The sequence below is a fragment of the Elephantulus edwardii genome, unplaced genomic scaffold (genome assembly GCF_000299155.1).
Source record: "Elephantulus edwardii isolate Elephantulus edwardi_28Jun2011 unplaced genomic scaffold, EleEdw1.0 scaffold00326, whole genome shotgun sequence".
Taxonomy (NCBI): Eukaryota; Metazoa; Chordata; class Mammalia; order Macroscelidea; family Macroscelididae; genus Elephantulus; species Elephantulus edwardii.
The window spans coordinates 189,209-210,572 of NW_006400076.1; the positions used below are offsets into that span (position 1 = coordinate 189,209).

The 21,364-nt window shown below is 38.0% G+C and overlaps 2 protein-coding genes across 2 annotated transcripts in view; one reads left to right on the forward strand and one right to left on the reverse strand.

Annotated features, from left to right (window-relative positions):
• GFM2 (G elongation factor, mitochondrial 2) overlaps nucleotides 1-16,798 on the reverse strand; it is a 54,237-nt gene extending 37,439 nt beyond the window's left edge. The window contains exons 1-9 of the mRNA XM_006901430.1: nucleotides 16,725-16,798; nucleotides 11,273-11,357; nucleotides 9,005-9,062; nucleotides 8,247-8,344; nucleotides 6,144-6,269; nucleotides 5,936-6,024; nucleotides 1,914-2,002; nucleotides 952-1,012; nucleotides 542-721 (exon numbers count right to left, since the gene is read on the reverse strand). Coding sequence (XP_006901492.1) covers nucleotides 542-721; nucleotides 952-1,012; nucleotides 1,914-2,002; nucleotides 5,936-6,024; nucleotides 6,144-6,269; nucleotides 8,247-8,344; nucleotides 9,005-9,062; nucleotides 11,273-11,357; nucleotides 16,725-16,787 — 849 coding nt within the window. The 5' untranslated portion in view covers nucleotides 16,788-16,798. The remainder of the gene's footprint in view (nucleotides 1-541; nucleotides 722-951; nucleotides 1,013-1,913; nucleotides 2,003-5,935; nucleotides 6,025-6,143; nucleotides 6,270-8,246; nucleotides 8,345-9,004; nucleotides 9,063-11,272; nucleotides 11,358-16,724) is intronic.
• Nucleotides 16,799-21,307: 4,509 nt separating this feature from the next.
• The window catches only part of NSA2 (NSA2 ribosome biogenesis homolog (S. cerevisiae)), a 13,088-nt gene continuing 13,031 nt past the window's right edge, over nucleotides 21,308-21,364 (forward strand). The window contains exon 1 of the mRNA XM_006901436.1: nucleotides 21,308-21,311. Within this exon, the coding sequence (XP_006901498.1) occupies nucleotides 21,308-21,311 (4 nt within the window). The remainder of the gene's footprint in view (nucleotides 21,312-21,364) is intronic.

A 21,364-nucleotide genomic window follows, 5' to 3' on the forward strand; every position in this document is an offset into this window, starting at 1 on the left:
GAAAAGTCATCTCAATAAAGTATACATTTAACAGTGTGTTTAAAAAGAAGAAAAGCAGTCTTCGCAATTATTTGCTATGCATTAGAAAACTGGACAATGATTAAGGATGATAGAAGTAAAATTGCCTTGGAGCTGTGTTGCTGTAGAAGAGTATTGAATATACCATGGACTGTCAAAAGAACAAACAGGTCTGTCCTGGGAGGCCACTCCCTGGAAGCAAGGATTATGAGGTTCTGTCTCACATATTTTGGACATATTGCATGGAGGGACCAGTCCTTGGAGAAGGACATCATGCTTAGAAGAGTGGAGGGAAAAGCGTAAGAGAGGAAGACCCTGGATGAGACGGACTGACTGTGACTGGGTTAATGGGGATAGGTGTATCAGAGACAATGAAATTGGCTCAAGATAGAGCAGGGTTCGGAGCTGTTGTACACAGGGTGGCCATGAATCAGTGTTGACTTGACACACCTAACCACATTCTCTACAGGCCATTAAGCGTAAAATAAAGCAACACAACATGTACTCAAAGTATTTCTTTTACTTGCTCAATTAAGGCATTTCTTGCTTCAGTTGTCTCCTTCAGCAACTCAGGATCACTCAATTCCAAGAGCGATATTCTTTCAAAGTCTTTTCCATCCTCTGAATTAGGATTCCAAAGTAGCTTTTCTTTTGTTACTACATCTACCAATCCTCTGAAAGTTTTGGCTTCACCAATTGGTAACTACAATTAAAAATAAATTACTATTACTAAATGATCACTCAATTAAAACTGCATAGTTGATAAATTTCTCAATACATACTTTCCCTAAAAATGTTTAGTATCTTTATTATAATAATATTTACTAGCAATTTTCATTTATATCTCAAGTTCTTCCAAAAAGATCAGAAACTTGTGTCATAATCAAAAAAATATTGATGTGAGAGATGTGTTGTACTAATCAACCAATTTACCTGTAAAAGTAAAGGCTTTGCCTTCAACTTCTCTCTGATGCTTTCAACTGCATAGTTAAAACTGTAGAAGGCAAAATAATTATATTTCAAAATGTTGTAAGATCTTTAACATGGCTTTATAATATTCTCTAAATTTTTTAACACTCCTTATTCCCCCTAGCATTTAACAGTTTTTTACAGGACAATATATCTTGAATAAAATTTTAATGTCAATTTCAAATAATAATAAGGGCACTGTTTTTATTTTGCATTTCACAAAGCTAAACTCAGAGGTTAAGATGAAATTAATTGATCAAAGCTTCATAGGTAATGAACTGTACATAACATTCAAATGCAAGATTTGTTATTTTTAAGTCTGGATTCTTTCTTCCATGACTAGATTTTCTATCATCCAAGGCTACCCACTTTTCCCCCAGGAATCATTTTGATGGCTTAATTTTTTTGTTCTTTTATCCTAAAAATCAGAAGCCATTGAGCCTATTCCAATTTACGGGGACATATATGTATCAGAGTACAATAGTATTCAGTTGGGTCACCTGTGTCTGATTTTTTGGAAACAAATTCCCAGGCCCTTCTTCCAAAGTGGCTCTGGCTGGATTCTAACTTCTAACCTTTCACTTAGTAGTCAAAGATAATAACAACCATTTGCATTACATCCAGGGACTCCATTTTTCTCTTAGACATTAGTATATTATGATGATATTTAATGTGCTGAGATAGGCATTTTTGTACTAATGCTGGGGTTGATTCCCTATAGTACACATGATGTTTCAAAATTTATTAGAAGTTCAAATTTTGGAAGCAGGAGTGGCATCCACTTCCTAAAGAACATGCCTCTGGAAACTTAATGAACTTTCAGGCCTTTTGTTTATAGGGTCATTATGAGTCGTGATTGTCACAAAGGCAATCAACGATAACAACAAAAGTTCAAATAGTATTCTCATTTGATAAAGATTACATACCTTGCTCCAGTTTTGTCCATCTTGTTTAAAAAGCAGATTCGAGGAACACTGTATTTATCAGCTTGCCGCCATACTGTGAGAGTCTGGGCCTAAGATAAAGGGAAAAAAAATATATAAATATATTGAACAAAAATCACTATGCTATAAATTAAGTTCGTGAGAAAGTGATGAAGTGTGATAAAAAATGTGTTTCAGACTTTTTGGAAACAGGCTGGATGAACTAGGTTATCTAACAAAAAAAAAAATTATACCTGGAAGGCACTAATTAAAATTAGAAGACCTAGTTTTTGTGGCATAGTCCACAGGGACTGCTAACCTGAAGGCTTGAATCCACTGGTGGCTTCAAGAAAGATGGGCACTATTTTCTCATGCAATTTACAGCCTCAGAAACCTGCTCAGGGGTCAGCTATGGTTGGTTCTAACTTAAACACAATGAAGTTTGAGTGAGAGTTTTTTTGGTATATTTCACAATCTTTCTTGGTCTATGTTACAAAATACACAACATTTAATGTCAGTTTTTTAACCTGCAAAGGATGAACTTTTTGCCCTATTTAAGAAACTCTGCTATAAGATAATTTGAACATAAAAGCATTATCTATATTATTTTAAAAAGTATCTATTTCCACTTTGAATTACTGAATGTTTATGTAAATTAAGTATGATTTGAACTATTTTAAAAAAGCAAATACCTGTATTTATAAGTTTCAACTCTCATATGCTTTTCTTCTACTTGACTTCTTTTAATTTCATTTGTTGCATATGTTAAATATATTTAGTTTGAGTCTTACAGTATCATGGCGTAATAGAGTCCAATAGCCCTGAAGCAAAGCATAAAAAGCCTACTACTACACTACTTATAAGACAGGTCAGTTTGTCTGCTTTTATTTTTGAGGGGAGGGTCTGGGAACTTATACGCAATAAAATACACACATATGAGATACAGCTCAGTGAGTTTTGGTAAATACATTGACTTGTGTAACCAACACCATGGATTCATTCTATCTATTCCTGAACTTGGTATAAATAACATGGCTTCTTTGGCTTGACATAATGCTTTTTACATTTAACCACATTACATAAGATTAGATTCCTTCTTTTTAGTAGTTAAAACCAGGCTAGTATGTCCACTCACTGCTACCGGACAGCCCACTACCTGAGTTGTTTCTAGTTTGGAGTCTTTAAGAATTTAGTTGGAAAAAAAAAATTTAGTTGCTAAAAACAGTCTGAACAAGTCTTTTGAGAACAAATGTTTTCATTCTTCTTGGATAAAGTCAGAGAAGGTGAGAATGGCACAGGATAGGGCAGGGTTCAGATCTGTTTTTCACAGGGTGACTATGAGTCATATTTGACTTGACAGGACCTAACAAAAACAAAGTTAAGTGTAGGGAGCTTTGGTGGCCTCTGGCTAGGGAGCTAAGCTGCTAACACAAAGGGAAGTGGTTAGAACCCACCAGCTGCTTGCAGAAGAAATATGGGCAATCTTTTTCCATGTCATTTATGTTGTTGCTATGTGTTTGAGTTACCTGCAACTCGTAGCAACCCTATAACATTAGCTCTGAAACCTTCTCTATGCTTAGCCAATCCCACTGTCTCCAGCAGACCTAATTCCATTTCTCCAGTCACTGAGTCAATCCATCTCATCCTGGATTTTCTTCCCTAGCACTATCCCTCCACCCTTCCATGCCTAATGTCCCTCTCCAGTAACGGTCCCTCCTGGCCACATGCCCAAGTAGGTGAGCCAGAGTTTCAAAATCCTTGCCTCCCGGAAGCAGCTTAGTTTCACCCTCTCCAGGACAGACCTGTTGTTCTCCTGGCATTCCACAATATGTTCAATACCTTTCTCCAGCACCAAAACTCAAAGGCATCGATCATTCTTCTATCATCTTTAGTTATTGTCCAGCTCTCTGATGCACAGCAAGTAACTGCGAAGACCATGGCCTGGATCAGGTGCACCCGAGTCTCCAGACTGACACTGTTGCTCTTTAGTACTTTGGAGAAGTCCCTGACAGCAGACTTTGTTAATGTAATTCATCCTGACTCATGGTGCCAAGAGTGTTAATTGTGGACTCAAGCAAGCTGAAGTTATCAATAATCTCAATCTCTTCTCCAGCCATCATGAAGCTGCCAATTGGCCCAGCGGTGAGAATCTTTGTCTTCTTGATGTTGAGCTTCAACCTAAAGACTACAGTCCCTTGACCTTTTGCAGCAAACATCTCATGTCCTCTTTAGTTTCAGCAAACAAGGTTGTGTCATCTGCATAACACAGGTGTTAATGAGTCTTCCTTCAGTCATGATGCCACATTCCTCCTCATAAAGTTCAGACTCTCACAAGATCTGTTCTGCATATAGATTGAAAAGGTTTGGAGATAGGCTGCATCCCTGATGCACACCTTTCCTGATCCTGAACCATGCAGTGTTTTCCTCCTCTGCTCTGACTATTGTTTCCTGTTCCAAGTATAGGTTTCACATGAGCACAATTAAATGTTCTGGGTTCCCATTATTCTGAAGATTATCCACAATTTGTTGTGATCCACACAGTTAAATGCTTTTGCATCCTCAATGAAACATAGACAGTTATTCCTCATCGCTGAAAACCCAATGGAAGGTCAACTATGAGTTGACAAGTAAGGTTAAGTACATATTGAACTTTATAAGAAATTGCCCAAGAGAATTTCTAGATAGTTCATACTTTCATCAACAATGTGTAAGAATTCTAATAGGCTTACTGGCCATCCATTACCATGGATCTGCACACTGCATTCTCTAAGTGCAAGGTTTTGCTCTGCATTAAAATCCACTGTATGAGAGAGCTCTGGTGGCCTAGAGGCAAGAAGCTGCATTGCAATCTCAGAGGTATGCAGTTCAAATCCACCAGATGCTCTGCTGGAGAAGGAGCGGCAATCTCCTCATGTACCAGTCAGGTCTGATTTGACGGTACACACACATAAAAATAATAACTTTTTTTTTTTTTAAAAAAGCTGGCTACTGATATTTATTTCTTTTTTTTTTTACTGATATTTATTTTAAGAAATAAAATCCTCTGTCTGACTTAACAGTCTTGTATCACTCGTCAAAATCCATTAAATTATGGCAAGTAAATTTGCTATTCAAAAGTTTCCGAGTTTTTTCACAGTACTTGAGATTAACATACAGTGGTTTCAAAGGTTTATCATTCAAAATGTCTTTCCTAGCCAATGATTAGGGAACTCTGGTGGCCTAGTGATAAGCTTCACTTCAATCTTGAAAGCACTGTTTGAACCTACCAGTTGATATGAGGTAGACAGAAGGGCAATGTTCTCCCATATAGTTAACTGCCTCTGAAAACCTGCCAGAGGGTCAGCTGTAAGTTAGTTCTGACTGGATGGTATATAACAATGATTAACTGTTCATTTTATGCTGACTATTTATTGTATTAAGGAGAGAGGAAGAGGGTGGGATATAAGCTCCACTCTATTAGAGAGAGGGTTATGTAAACTCATGAAACCTCAGTGCTGGCTTTCTTTTTGGGATGCCTGCCTTCCCAGCTACACTGTTACTGATAGTCTACAACATTTACCCATCTCTGCAAAAACAGCCTGCATACCTACAGTCATGTGAGTCATTCCCCGATGGGTCTGAGTTCCTGGGAGACCTTCCAGCAAACCACCAAACCCAAAGAACATAGAGGAGCAAGGGAACTGAACAAAGAATGGTTAAAAAAAAAAAAAAAAAAAAAAGAATGGATTGTTGATGTTGGAATCATGAAATTATACAACAAATCAAACATTTGGGACAATATTGACTCAGCACTTCTTATAACTGGTCAGCTACTAACTTAGCAGAATGAATTATGCATACACACACACACTTTCTAAAGAAAAGAAAACTTTTCTCTTTTTACTACAAAAGTTAAGCCCCATATTATTAATTACATATAATTTACATGAACTTAACAAATGAATTATATCTACTATCGTTCCTTTTTTAAAAAAAAATTAATTGTGCTAATTTTATCTGCATTTTACTTTGCCAATTTTGTTTACCTCCACACCAGCAGAAGCATCAAATACAGCAACTGCACCATCCAATACTCTCAGGCAGCGCTCAACTTCCAAGGTAAAATCCACATGACCTAAAAAAAAAATAAAAAATCGTTGACAAACATTGTTCTTAAAATTTCTAAAACAAACAGACCAAAAGGAACCCCTGAATAATATGGAATATTTATACAATGCTAGAATAGCACCATACCTGGTGTATCAATTAGATTGAGTCTATATCCTTTCCAATCAAATGTAACAGCAGCTGATTGAATAGTAATTCCTCTTTCTCTCTCTTGAGCCATAAAATCTGTCACTGTGTCTCCATCATCAACGTCTAAGCAGGAAAAAGATGACACATTAGTCTCATTTAGTGGCATACTGTATCTATCTGCGACCCATAGCGACCCTATGTACAGCAGCTCTGAACCCTTCCCTATCCTGCAGGCGACTCAATGGTATATTACAACAATCAACAACAATATATTATATTGGGGTTTTTTTTTTAATTTAAGCTTCTTGTTTAGAGTAAACAAGACCTGGGGAGGGCCTTTGATTTTAAAAGCCTGGGCCTCTGTATTAAAAGTCAGTTGTTACTGTATTTTGAAAGAACATTCTTCTAAGTGGTACAGCACTCTTCTGTCAATTTGCTGTACTGAGGTAACTTGGGGTTGCTGTGAGGTTGAACCTTGTGCCACTCGGATGTCAAATGTCATAACAGTTACCCATGATGGATAGTGTTTCGTGGAGCTCCCAGTTTAGGACAGGTTTGGAAGCAGGAGTGGCATCCACTTCCTAAACAACATGCCTCTGGAAACTCCATGAACTTTGAGAAACTAGGATAGTTACAAGAAGGCTTCAGGGCTTTTGTTCATAGGGTCTCTGAGTTGTGCTAGACTCAGGGCAATCAACAACAACGTAACTAAATCCTTAATCATCCTCTAAACAAATCTTGATTCTGTTGTTTATGTACAATGGAACAAAACCAAAAACCCTAAGCTGCCCTATCCTTACAACCTCTATTGTACTTAAACACATTCTTATAGTTACTGTGTCAATCTATATGCTGAGGGTCTCTCTCCTTTTTGTGACCCTCTACCAAGGTTGATATACTTCTCTAGGAACTAGGTTCTCCTGGTAACATGTCCAGAGAGCCCTCTGGCTTTACTTTTTCCAAGACAGATCCATTTCTTCTTTTGGAAGCCCATGGATATTAAAAACTATTTATCAATACCACAATCCAAAGGCACCAATTCTTCTCAAAATTTCCTTCTTTGCTGACCAACTTTCATATACAAATGAAGCAAATGAAAAGATCATGGCTTGGGTGAGGTGCAATTAAGTCTCTTTGGCCCTTAGCACTTTAAACAGATCCTTAGGAGTAGATATGCCCATTGCAATATATCAGTTGATTTCTTGAGTGCTATTGCCATGTGTGTTCTGACAAAGCATTTTCAGAAAGATCAGTAATTTTGCCAACTCTAAAATTTTACTTTAACAACTAAAATGAAAAGCTCAAGTTTACGTATTTTAAATTTTGGTGTACCATACAATACTTCTGTTTCATTTTTCTTTCCACCTTGATATTCTGTACCCTATCCTTATTTGGTCTTCCTCACTCTTGACCCCTTTATAGCAGGTAGAGTGGTACTGTCAAATGCTTTCAGCATCAGGTCAACCGAGATTCAAATTCCAACTCCATCATTTACTAGTCTATGATCTGCAGCAAGCTACTTGACTCACCTTGTAGTTTGTAAAATAAAGTCCATGATAACAACATCATCATATTGTTAAGAGGCTGGAGAAAGATTTTATATATATATGTATGTATGTATGTGTGTGTGTGTGTGTGTGTGTGTATATATAGTACCAGTGGGAAAGTCTCAAGTCAGGGACCTCTCCAAATTACTCAAGAGCAATGATGTCACTTTGAGGACTAAGGTACGCCTTATTACGGCCATGGTCTTTCAGTCACTTGCAATGCATCTAAGAGCTGAGCAGTGCATCTGGGAGCTGGGTAATGAATACAGATGTCAGAAGAACTGATGTCTTTGACTGTGGTGTTGAAGAAGCATGCTGAATATCCCGTGGACTGCCAAAAAAAGGAAACATATTTTTTGGAGCAGATAAAGCCAGAGTACTCCTTGGAGGCAAAGATGATGAAGCTTCATCTCAGGTAATATTTTGGGCATGTTATTAGGAGAGGCTATTCCTTGGAAATGGACATCATGCTTGGAAAGGTGGAGGGTCAGTGAAAAAGAAGAAACACTGCTTTTACTAATGAGGATTAGAAAGAAGAGGATTCCATTCTAACCTCCTAGTGATCTTGTGTATCCAGAATAGTATAATATTCTTTCTGTCGTGGTAGTTTTGCCTGCATCAATATGAGCCATAATTCCAATATTGCGAATTCTGTTTAAAAGGGAAAAATCATATGTTATAAGGTGAACATGACTAAACTTATAAACTAAAATATCAGCGCTAGAGAAGTTTCAGTATTTCTGTAATTTATGTAAAAAAAAATCTAGGAAAAGAAAAGTATTCTTAGATTATGCCTTACATAACTACTCAGAGAAAATGGCTAAATAACAAAAATAACAACTACCATCTTAAGGGTATTATACCTTTATTTACATGAAAAGTAGGTTGCTGTTACACTAGAGTATACTGTTATTATGGTTATACTGTAGCTATAATATAACATATTATAGTTGCCATACTAACACTGAACTGTGAAAAATCTTTTTTGTTTAAATTTTTTTATCTTTTGTGTTAGTGTACTGTCAAATCAGATCTGACTGGTACAGGAGGAGATTGTCCCTCCTTCCCCGGCAGAGCATCTGGTGGATTTAAACCGTGCGCCTCTAGGATTGTAGTTGCAGCTCCTTACCACTAGGCCACCAGAGCTCCCCGAAAATTCTTTAAGATAAATATCAACTTCGACTATAACTAGTTAGAGCAGAAAGTACAGAAATTATAATATTCTCTAATAACAATGAATTAAACAAATGAGTAAAAACTTGTAATTTTTCAATCAGTTTGTGGCAAAGAAGATATCAATGATAGACTTACTTAGCAATAGGAGGGTTGATGATGGAATGGAGGGATTTGATCTCATTTCCTATTATGCCTGATGTAAAGAGGGTTAAAATTGAATTGTTAAGTTTGAAAAATGTTCCTTTAATGAAAAAAAAAATTTTTGAGCAAATATTATCACTCTAAATAGAGGGAAAATCAAGCTAAAACAAAACATTTATATACTTTACTTTCCTTCAATCTACAGGAAAAATTCCACAGATAAAAAGAAACTAAAACTTATTAAGTATCAGTTTCTAGACTATATTAATAAACACAGATTTATCTCAATCTTTTATAAATCTTCTACTTTTATTTACAGAATTGTAGGATTAAAATTCATGTCAATAAAAATAATATTAAAAACTGTGGCAGATTGGGAGAGGGCAGGAAAATAACACACAAAAAAATAAACGTGCATTTTCCCACAGCTTAATGATCCTCCAACCTAATAATCCATTTCTGCACCTTCTGGAAGCTGTCTCTCTTTAGAAATCTCAGAGTTACACTATCCTTAAAAAACAGCTTAGGAGGTTGCATAGATCAGGAGCTTAAATATCTAATTGTTCTAAAAGGCTAGGTACTGTGTTTCTCGAGTAAGAGAAGCCACAGTCACTTATTTTATGTTCATAGTATATTTTAAAAGTTACATTAAAGCAAAAGTACAGTCATATTAATTTATAACTTCTTGCTATTTAAATCATTTATCTCACATTTCTGCAATAATTTATGAATTTTATTACATTTTAAAATCATAGTGGTTTTGAGGATTAAAAGGTAACACGTATTGCTATAGTTAAATTTATGTAGGTAAAACGAAAAACTTAGGTAACCACCAATAAAACAGCACATTAAGTTTACTTGTAAGCTAACAGTCAATCAGTATTTTAATTCTACTATTCTTAAATTAGGGAGCTCTGGTGACCTAGTGGCAAGAAGCTGTGCTGCAATCCCAAAGGTACACAGTTCAAGGCCACCAGTGCTCAGCAGAAGGATGGGCAATCTCCTCCCAAGCGATTAACTGCCTCTGAAAACCCACCGGGTCAGCTATAGGTCGGTAGCTGATGGTAAACAACAACAACAACATTCTTAAATTATAAAGATAGCAATGAGTATCATCTGTCCAGGAATTCTATTCCTAGGAATATATCCAAAAGACTGAAAAGCAAGCATTCAAATATATACTTGAATAACAATTTCACTGCAGTACTATTCATAACCGCCAAAAGGTAGAAGCAAATCAAGTATGAGGAAAAGAATGGATAACAAAGTGGAACATATATACATTGAACCCAGGATATGGAAAAATAAAGATCTGATAGACATTATCACATGAAAGAATCGTGAAAACATGCTGAGCAACTCAAGCAGATTAAAAAAGACAAACAGCATGTGATTCTATCCAAGCAAAGGCACAGAGAAAAGGGTTTATCTGGATTATCAGAGGTCACAGGCAGCAGGAATGGGGAGTTATTGCTTAAGGGACATTCTGTTTCTGTTTGGGCTGATAAGAAACGTAAACATATAGTGGGGACGGTTGTAAAACATGGTGAACGTCTAGGAATTGTACTTTTCAGAAAAGCTACAGTATTAAACTTATTTTATTGCGCTTGTTGCCATAAGCTTGCTTACTTCAAACACAAGAAAGACATTCAGAATTAAGAACAGTGAACCCCTCAGCCTATTTAATAACTATCTGCCTAATCTTGATTACTCTGGAGAAATATTTTTAATTATACACTTATAAGAATATTCAAAAGGTTATGACAACAAATGCACTGTATAAAAATCAGTGTTGTATGTGTAGGAGCTCTGGTGGCCAAGCCAGAAAATTTACAGCAAGAGCACTTTACAAGTAGATTCACTTGCGAAAATGATTATCTTCAGCAGAAATCCACACTGGTGGTATTCCTTTCCTCCAGCAGCTACAGAGCACTCCTGCTCCTGGAGATATAAAGACAACACTCATTCACTCGCTGCCTTTCCGTCAGCCCTGACTCTTAAGGACCCTGTATTAGTTTTCAGAAGCATAAGTCACAACAAGAGGAGACCCCCACCCCCAACACTTCTCTCCTGTAGAGCCACTGGTGGATTTGAACCACTGAAAGTACAGCCTTTGGATTAGCAGTGTAACTTGCTATGGACTATGCCATTAGACACAGACAAGGATTCAAAAGAGCTTTACTAAACAGTTAAAAGTTCTATTTAAAGATGTGTTCTTTAAAAAGCAAGCATTTTAGGTAGATAAGACTCTAATGTTTTTACCTGGCAGGGAACTATAATTTCTCCCAAGAGGCAAATGGTGCTTTAGTCTTTTTAAACTTGCTCTTCTTTTACAGTAGCACATAGTCTAGTAAGGGAAAAGGAACTTCACGTTAATTTTATCTCAGAATTACTTAGTATAATAGTTTTAACACTGATTTATTTTGCCAGAATAAATATTTTCCTTTAAACCTATTTCCATTTCCTAATATACTAGATTCTTAATTTTTAAAAACTAGCACCAGCACCCCACAATCACATAATAAGAAAAACAGAGAAAAAATTCATACTGATTTAATATTTTGAACTAACGGTGTTTCTAAAGCAGTGTTCCTCCTTAAGCAGCATCTGCACAAGGAGGAATATGTTTGAAAACCAAATGCCTAATTTACTGGACTAACTAACCATAAACCAAGGGGTGAGAGAAGATATGCCCAAAGAAAGCAGTGGGAAGGCAGCAAGCTTCATTGTAATAAATCCCCCCAGGTAAGTCTAACGGCTACAGTTTGAGAATGAAATTCTTATTTTTTAGGTCAACAAATTTTAAATAAGGCAGTTACTCTGGGTATACATTACCAGCTACTTTCAAGATTTGCAACAGTAGCTATTATCTCTAACATACATGACAACTTAGAAATACTGCAAAAATGTTTCAGAGGATATTCAGACCAGAGCTTAGAGGTGGGGGAAAAAACCCAATACACTAATAAAGTATCACACTGCTCAAGAAGTTAGTGTCTAGCTGCTGTCCAAAAAAAAGTAGAAAAGAGTTTTACTCTATCAGCTATTTCAAGGTTGATCCGTTACATCATGAGATTCAGTTAAAAGAAACTGTATTTTATAAGAATACATAAGCATAAAGCACATTCTTCTTAGCAAGGAACTCAGAGATGTGCTTTAATTGCTGTTACTTCTGTGTCAGCCAGGACTCATACAAGCCCAACAAACAACAGATTGAAATTTAGGCCTATTTTGTGCTATCCTTATAATCTCCACCATGCTCAAACCCATGGCTGTGGTATCCTTATAATCTCCACCATTTTCAAACCCATGACTGTGGTCACAGTATCAGACTGTCTCCGTGAAGGTCTTCCTCTCTTTTGCTGACCTTTTAATATTCCTAGTATGTCTTTTTCCAAAGAACTCCTGACAATGTGCCCAAAGCATGAGATGTAGCTTCACCTTCCTTGCCTTTAAGGAGCATTCTAGTTGCACTTATTCCAATAGAGATTAGTTTCAGTTCTTTTGGCAGTGCATGGGATATATTAAACATATTCGCCCACATCACAATTCAAAGGCATTAATTCTTTTTTGGCCTCAATTCGTTCCTTCCTATTATTCTTAGAAGATATATGGTCCCTTCTACTTCCCAAGATAAATAGCAAATCAATACTCAAGAAAACCAACATCTATCTTTTTATTTATCTTTTTCTTCCAATCAATTATTTATTAACTTTCTAGTCAATAAATATAATTTTTTTAAAGTAGCTTGACTTGAGAAAAGGAGTGAGAGGATTATTTTATGAATCTTTTTTAAAAAGCCAGAGATAATGAAAAAAGCAAGCTGAAAATAAACTAAGGGGTTTTTTTTTGTTTTTTTAAAATTAATTTTAAAGAAAATTTACAGATTTCCATTCATTCATTGTTGCACTTTTCTCCCTGCCCACACCTCCCCCCAGTACACTCTTCTTTTGGAAAAGTAAAAGTTACCCCATTGTTTTACAATCCCTCCCCCCAGGTCCACTCCACTATGCAGTCTTCATTCTGGACTCTTGTCATGACATGACATGAAAATAAACTAAGTTTGAGCAATTAGTCTACCACATAAAGAACACACTGAAGAGAAATGCAGCCCATTCACTGTTTAAAAGAATGTTTTAAGATCTGTCCTGAAGTACAATGTTGCCAGTGAGAGGATCATAAAAGACACATGCATAAAAGACCAGATGATGTAATTATTTTGCAAATCTGCCCACCAACCATTAGCACTAAAGATGAAGAAAATGAATTTTTTAAACCAGTTTCTGAAGTCTAAAATTTATAAACCTGAAATCAAGACACATGGAAAATAATTGGCAATAAGAACTCAAAAGCCTGAAATGAAGATGAATCAAAAAAAAAACCCACAAAACAAAAAACCCCAAACCCACTGCTATCATGTAGGATGCACTTATGGTTGGCCTCTATTGGGGGTTGGGATGCTGTAAATCTTTATGGAGGGAGACTGCCCATTTTTCTCACTAAGAGAGGCAGATGGATTCAGCATCACCTACCTCTTGTTAGCAGCCCAATACCTTACACATTGGGCCACTGTGCTGTCAGCCTAAAAGGTGGGTTTTTTCTTTTTTTAAGCTGTTAGTTAGCCTCTCTGATCTCCAGCTACCTTGACTGCAGACACAGTCTTGCAAATGAGCATGGTCTTACTGATCATCAACAGTTGAAGGAAGTAGCAATAGAAAGAAAGCACATTCCACACTAGAAGGTGTGTGAAAGTATCAACACAGGAGCAGCAGTGTGACTGTGTATAAGTGTCCTGCTGCATCCAACCTGGCCTGTTGCTCACCAGTTTCTACAAAAAATCTGGCCAGCATACCTACAGTCACATGAGTTGGTTTCATGAGAGCTCTGAGTCCCTGGAGGACTTTCTAGCAAATCTTTGAGCCCACAGGACATATAGGAATTGGGGAACTGAGCCAAAGATGGAGCTGTTAATACAAAGTATGGACTTGCACAACTGGTCAAGCATTTAGGAGCACACTGACCTGAGGCTACTCATAAACAGTTTGTTGTTAATCTTGTTATTGTTGTTATGCGCCATCGAGTTGCTGGCAAACCACAGCAACACTAGCAGCTCTGAAGCCTGCCCTGTCCTGAGCCAGTCTCACTGATTCGGACACACCAACCCCCACTGCCCCAGTTACTGTATCAATCCATCTCATCCAGGGTTGTCTTCTCCTGCAATGTCCCTCCATCCTCCCAAGCATGATGTCCTTCTCCAAGGACTGGTCTCTCCTGGCCACGTGACCAAAGTATGTGAGACAGAGCTTCAAAATCCTAGCCTCCAAGGAGAAACTTGGGTTTCATCCTCTTCAAGACAGACCTATTTGTTTTCTTGGTGGTCCATGTTCAACACTCTTCTCTAGCACCACAACTCAAAGACATTGATTCTTCTATCATCCTTAGTCATTGTCCAGCTCTCTGACGCACAGCAAGTAATGACGAAGACAATGGCCTGGATTAGGCATTTTAATCTCTAAACTGACATTGTTGCTTTACAATACTCTGGAGATGTCCCAGACAGCAGGTTTCCCCAGTGCAATTCGCCTTTTGATTTCCTAGCTGCTGGAGCCAAGAGTGTTGATTGTGGAAACAAGCAAACTCTAACTGTTAATAACCTCAATCTCTTCTTCATCTATCATGATGCTGCCAATCAGTCCAGTGGTAAGAATCTTTGTCTTCTTGATGTTGAGCTTCAATCCACAATGAAGGCTGCAGTCTTTAACCTTCTGCAGCAAGTGTTTCAGGTCCTCCTCAGTTTCAGAAAGAAAGGTTGTGTCATCTGTATAACACAGATTGTTGATGAGTCTTCCTCCAATCTTTTTGCCACATGCCTCCTCATAAAGCCCTGTTTCCTGAATGATCTGTTTTGCATATAGATTGAAAAGGTATGGAGACAGGACACATCCCTGACACACTCCTGTCCTAATTTTGAACCATGCAGTGTTTCCTTGTTCTGTTCTGAGTACTGCTTCCTGGGCAAAGTATAGGTTTTGCATATATCTTTGCAGGATAAATTATAAAATCATCCACTGAATTTTAGCTTTAGTGAATTGATGCTCAGGATAACATGATAGAATTATGCAATCAACAACCTATTCACTAACAGTTCAACAACATAAATGGTGACTGTACACATAACCTTTTCACATGAAACACACATGAATCAAATAGACTATATTTGTGGAGAAACTTGGCATCATCAGTCAGCAAAAGGCCAGGGGTTCACTGTGAAACAGACTATCAATTGTTCAAAGGCAAACTGATGGTGAAGCTGAAGAAGATTAAAGCAAGTCTGGGAAACCTAAATTTAGAGATCCTCTCAACAAGGGGTTTGACCACTAAAAAATAATATTTAAAGAGGAGATGGAGACAAGAGGAAGATTCATCAACAATCTGCATTATACAGATGACAAAACCTTGCTTGCTGAAAGTAAGGAAGCCTTTAAATGCTTTTCCACAAATGTAGTCTAGGTTAGAACTTGGTGGTTGATTTTATTATTTGTCTTGCTAAGATTAATCTCCTCTTGTGCAATTAATGGCCTCTGAAAACCCACTGGAGGGTTAGCTATGGGTCAGTTCCAACTCTATGGTACACAACAAGAATAACAACAGACTATTTATGAGAAGCTTTGGATCAGCATGCTCCCAAATGCTTAACCAGCTATATAAGTCTATACTCTCTATTAATAGCTAAGAGTCTTGGAGGTTGGTGTTATGTGCTGTTGAGTCACCTTTGACTCATAGTGACCCTAGAGACAACAGCCCTAAACTCTGCTCTATCCTGTGCCAATCTTGTCATTGACACATCAACCCCCACTACCCCAGTCACTGAATCAATCCATCTCATCGAGGATCTTCCTCTCTTGCACTGTCCCTCTACTCGCCCAAGCATGACGTCTCTTTCCAAGGACTGGTCACTCCTTGCAACATGTCCAAAGTATGTCAAAGCTTCAGAATCCTTGCCTCCAAGGAGCCACCTGGTCTTACCTCTTTAAGATGAACCTGTTTGTTCTCCTAGCAGTCCATGGTATATTCAATACTCTTCTTCAGTACCACAGCTCAAAGACATTAATTCTCCTCCTGTCATCCCTAGTCACTGTCTGGTTTTCTGCTGCATAGCAATTAACTGTAAAGACTATAGCCTGTATCAGGCACACCTTAGTCTCCAGACTGCCATCGTTGCTCTTCAGTACTCTGTAGAGGTCTCTAACAGCAGACTTTCTGAATACAATTCATCTTTTAATTTCCTAGCTGCTGGTACCAAGAGTGTTGATTGTAGAGCCAACCAAACTAAAGTCTTCCTCCAATCCTGATGCCACATTTCTCCTCAGAGACCAACCTTCTGGATAATCTGTTCTGCATATAGATTGAAAAGGTATGGAGACAGGACACATCCCTGGCATACACCCTTCCCAATTTTGAACCCTTCTAGCAAATCTTTGAATCCACAGGACAAACAGCTAGGGAGATGAATTGACACAGTGGTTGCAACAATGGGACTAAGCATAACAATGAAGCAGAAATGGACACTGTTTCATTTTTCTCATACTTGGCGTTAATATAAGTGAGAACTAACATGTTTAGAATCAAAAGCTAATGCTATATAGTATGCTCTTTTAGAAGTAAGGTAACAAGTTGTTGAAGTACGTTTAATTAATAAAAAGAGAAGGCTTACATTAATGTGTAAACTGGATATTTTCTGATGGCTCACTGCAAATATTCTCCAGTTGACCAGCATTTTGATTCTGTCAACAGCTGTTTTCTAAGAAAACAAACATAATATTATAAAACTATGTTTATGACATTTATATCAATAAAATGTTTCTAAGGCAGATATGTGCAATATATATTTAAAATACATTAATTTTAAAAAACACATATTACTTCTTGAAAGTAAAAATAAGCAAGTTGATCACTAGGTCAACTTTTTTATGACCTCTCTTATGTAAGAAAAACAAATGAACACAAACCAGAGTGGTTATAAGAGGCAGGAGAAAGGAGGGAGGGAAAACACAGAGAAATAAATAACAGAGTCACAAATACTTTGGCTCCTGTATTTCAGACTTTAATTTTTTTTTTCCTTTCCTAAGTCAAAAGATTAAAATGTTCTTAGTGGCTTTGCAAATATTGAGATGTTCACAACTTAAACCAACCTTTTAAAATTCTCATAAATTAAAAGATGCATACCTGGAGGTTAAAAAAAAAAAATCATAAACCTTACAGTGTTAAGTAAAATAAAGTAACACCAAAATGTATACTGTATTACTCCCATTACATAAAGTATAAAACTGACAAAACTAATCTACTTAACATAAAGCAAGATATTGGTCACTGTGGGAGATAACAATAACTGAAAAAGTCCTAGGCTGCATTTTATGTAAGTTCTAGATCTACATGCTATTTACATTGGTGTGTCCTGCTTTTGAAAACTCACTGAAACCTATCTACCATATATGCCATTTTTGGCATATTATACCTGAACAAACTTTTTTTTAAAAAAACACTACATACACCATTGATTACAATAAAGATGTCAAGTAGACATTTGTAGTATCTAGATTAGGCTATATAGTGCCAGAAGACTTGCTGGAAGTACTAAATCTTCTGGGAACCTGGGTAAATCACTTCAAATCTCATGAGCCCCAGTTTTTTTATATAATCACATCATTGGACTGGTGTTAGGATTGCTCAAGAATTTACGGAAGGCCAGTGATAGCTTTCTAAGTGATGGTGTTCAAGCAGAGAGCAAAAGACAGTCACTGCCCTTTACTGTCTTCATTTTAGTCAAATGATTACAAATTCACAACCTGAGTAAGCAAACCATGATGCATTTCCTACAGACAAGCTCAACAACAAAAGCCCGCACTGCCATCTAGTGGACTCAGGTTCACAGCCAGGGTTCCGGAGCAGAACATCTTTTCTGAAGAAGGTACATCTTTCTATTGTAGAGCCCCTGGAGAACTTGAACTGCCAACCTGTTAGCTGGGAGCCCAAGATATTAGATAACATTGGCTTGACACATGTGAGGCCTTTAAATAGTCTCAAATGCATGCTCTAGCACTTAGACAGATAATTTTGCTTTCAGAAAGACGATTTTGTTTCAAACAGCTGAATCAAATGCTAGTTTATGAATTAAACTTCTGAGACTTTACCGTCAAAGTAAAACTAACACGTTTTCCTAGGGTGATGGACTTTTTATAGTGAATTACTTCCTTTTACCGTCCTTGTTACTCTTTTTTTAAATTTTATTGATTTACAAAGTTTGAATACATTATTTTCACAAAAGATCCTGCCTATTTCCTTTAACCCACCCACCCATCGAATTGTGCAACCCTATGATTAACACCCTACTCCCCAACCCATCCTCACCCTTCTTATTTCCCCCCCCCCCCGCCCCGCATGGATCCTCATACTCATTCTACAATAACGGTTTTATACATTATTTGGTGAGACAGGAACTCTTACATTATTGGTGGGACTTAAAATGGTACAACCATTCTGGAAGGTAGTTTGGCGCTTCCTCAAAAAGCTGAACACAGAAATTCCATATGACCCAGCTATTTCATTGCTTGGAACATACTCCAAGAAAATGAGAACTCAGGCTCAAACGGAAACTTGAACACCAGTGTTCACAGCAGCATTATTCACCATCACAAAAATACAGAAACAGCCCAAATATCCAATCACAATCAAATGGATTGAGAATTTTGTGGTACATTCACACAATGGAATACTATGCAGCGCGCAGGAGCAGTGATTTTGTAAATTACTACCTAACTTGAGAGGAACTGGAGAGCATAATACTGAGTAAACTACTTCCTAGACTTAGAGGTTCGCTTTATTCAATTACGCTGTCCAGTGCACCAACCCTCAAAGTTTTCCGAAATCAGTTCTCAACTTGCAGAAAAACAAAGTTGTTTTCGTTACTAACACTTGCTAAGGGCCAGTAGTTTAATTCCTGTCCAACAGATTTTAATTCTTCTGCGTCCTTTTCAACTGCGCATGCCTGAGGACAAAGTGACAAGCAGGGAAATCAGTTCATCCTCACTGAGGGAGAGAATCATGCGTAGTTTGGGATGATACGAAGGATCAGGCGCCGGCGTCCCCGGTGTCCTCCTCCTCCAAGGTTGGCAGCGTTCTGTCGCAGCCTTGAAGGCAAGCAGCGTCCAGCGCGGGACACATGCGGGAGTCGGGAAGCATGCCGGAGTCGCGCGGCGCGTCCAGATACCCACCTGGCACTAGCTCGCCTTTTCCCAGCCAGGCTGTTGAAAGAAGGAGACTTGGGCCGCACCAAAATTTACAAGTGTCTCATACTTCCCTTTGCTACTTGGGCTAAAGTCCTCTCCATCTACAGCAGGACCCTAGGGAGCTACGAGCTCGCCTGGGTTGATGCGGGTTGTTTTCCCCGCCCCCTCCTCTAATCAACGTGTTTCACTACTTCCGGTGGTGCACACGCCTAAAGCCGCCTGCCGGCAACTTCCGCTCCTCTCGCTTAAAGACGGAACGGGAGACTCGGAAGGAGTGTGTCGCGCTTAGCTTTAATCGGCAGTTTTAGGAAGTTACCCTTTCCAGACTTGGTCGTGGGTTGAGGCGGCTCGTGGGTCTCCGAGACCCGAAAGTTGAGATCTTCTTTGCGCCCCGGACACTGCGTCTGGGGCTTTTGCTGCCGTCACCATGGTGAGGAAATTGCCTCGGGACTTTGAGACGTAGGGCGCTTGAGTGGGTGAACCTGGGGATTCTAGGCACGTGAGGGCTGGGAGTGTGGCGTGGCTGGCGGATGTGGAGTCTGCGGGAAAAGGGTAGATTCCTTCAAATGCAAACAGAAACTTAACCCTTAACTTTTGGGGAGATAGCGTGTAATACTAGACAGAAGACAGACTTTGGAGCTTTGGTTTTACTATGAAATTCTGGGCTTCGCCACATGCCCTGTCTTTGGCTGAGTCCAGTGAAAATATGTGCAAACCTTATGACAATCCTGTGTGGTAGACCCCTTTTTTTTAGTGATGACTTGCCTTGCCAAAGGCCAGATAACGACTAAAATGTGGAGCAGAATTTATATCCCAATCCACTTGCCGTATCCTTTGTTTTATATCACGTCACATATAAATATTATGTGCTGTTAATAGGAAAATGCCACGCCTGGTACCTGTTCAGTGTCTTTCAGCTTTTCTCTCCTTGGGATGCCTTTAGCCAATTAAGCTTTCTTTTTTTCCATTTTAAAGTATAAATGGACTGCAGATTTTTGTTTAAAACCAGTCAGGCATTTAGATGGGAGGGGGGATACCTATACATTTCTGATCGGAAAGCAAAATATACACACTTAAGCAGTAAACATACATCCACATCCACACAAAAGACTGAATGCAAAGATTTGTTGCCGTTTTATTCTTTATGAAATACTAAGCAATAAAAGAATGAATTACTCTGCATGTAACAACAGCGTGTAACACTGAATCTCAAAGCTGCCTTCTAGTGTAAGAAACCAAACTCCAAAGGTTACACACTTTTGATCAATTTGAATTTCATTTTGGAAAGGTGGTATAGTGCTGTTAAGCAAGAGATCAGTTTGAACCCACTAGCCATGCCACAGGAGAGAAGGGCAGACAGCCCCTGTAAAAATTTAAAGCCTCAAATCTAGGGTCATGATGAGTAGGAATTGACTTTGTCAGCAGTGAGCAGATACAGTGACAGAAATCAGATTGGAAATTGAGAAAGGCCGCTTTTTGGGGTGATGAAAATAGTCTGTATCTTTATTACACAATTCTGTAGATTGGTAAAACTCAAAACTACACTTAACGAAGGACGCCTTTCATTTTATGTGGATTAACTCATTTAAAAGACCTGTTACTTTGTGTTCAAGGCTAAGGGGTAGGGGAAGGAATTCTGTTATCATGTCCTCCCATTTGTGGCTTAGTGGATTTGGGGCAATCTTTTGCACTTCCATTCATTTATAGAAAAACATCTCATTTTTAAACTAGTATTCTTAAGTGGACAGTTACTTTCATTAAGATTATTATAGATAATTAACTCATGCTCCGCAACTTTCAGGATCAAAGCTTAAATCATGGGGGGAAAAACCTAGTAATGTTAGAATTACTTAAGCAAGTGAACATTTGTTTGATAGAATATTCTGTATATTATGGCATATATAAAAGAAAGTATGTTAGAATCCCTTCATTAATACTTTTTAAAATTAAGGAAAACATCTTCTATCTTTACAGCCACAAAATGAGTATATTGAGTTACACCGAAAGCGCTATGGGTACCGTTTGGATTACCATGAGAAAAAGAGAAAGAAAGAAAGTCGAGAGGCTC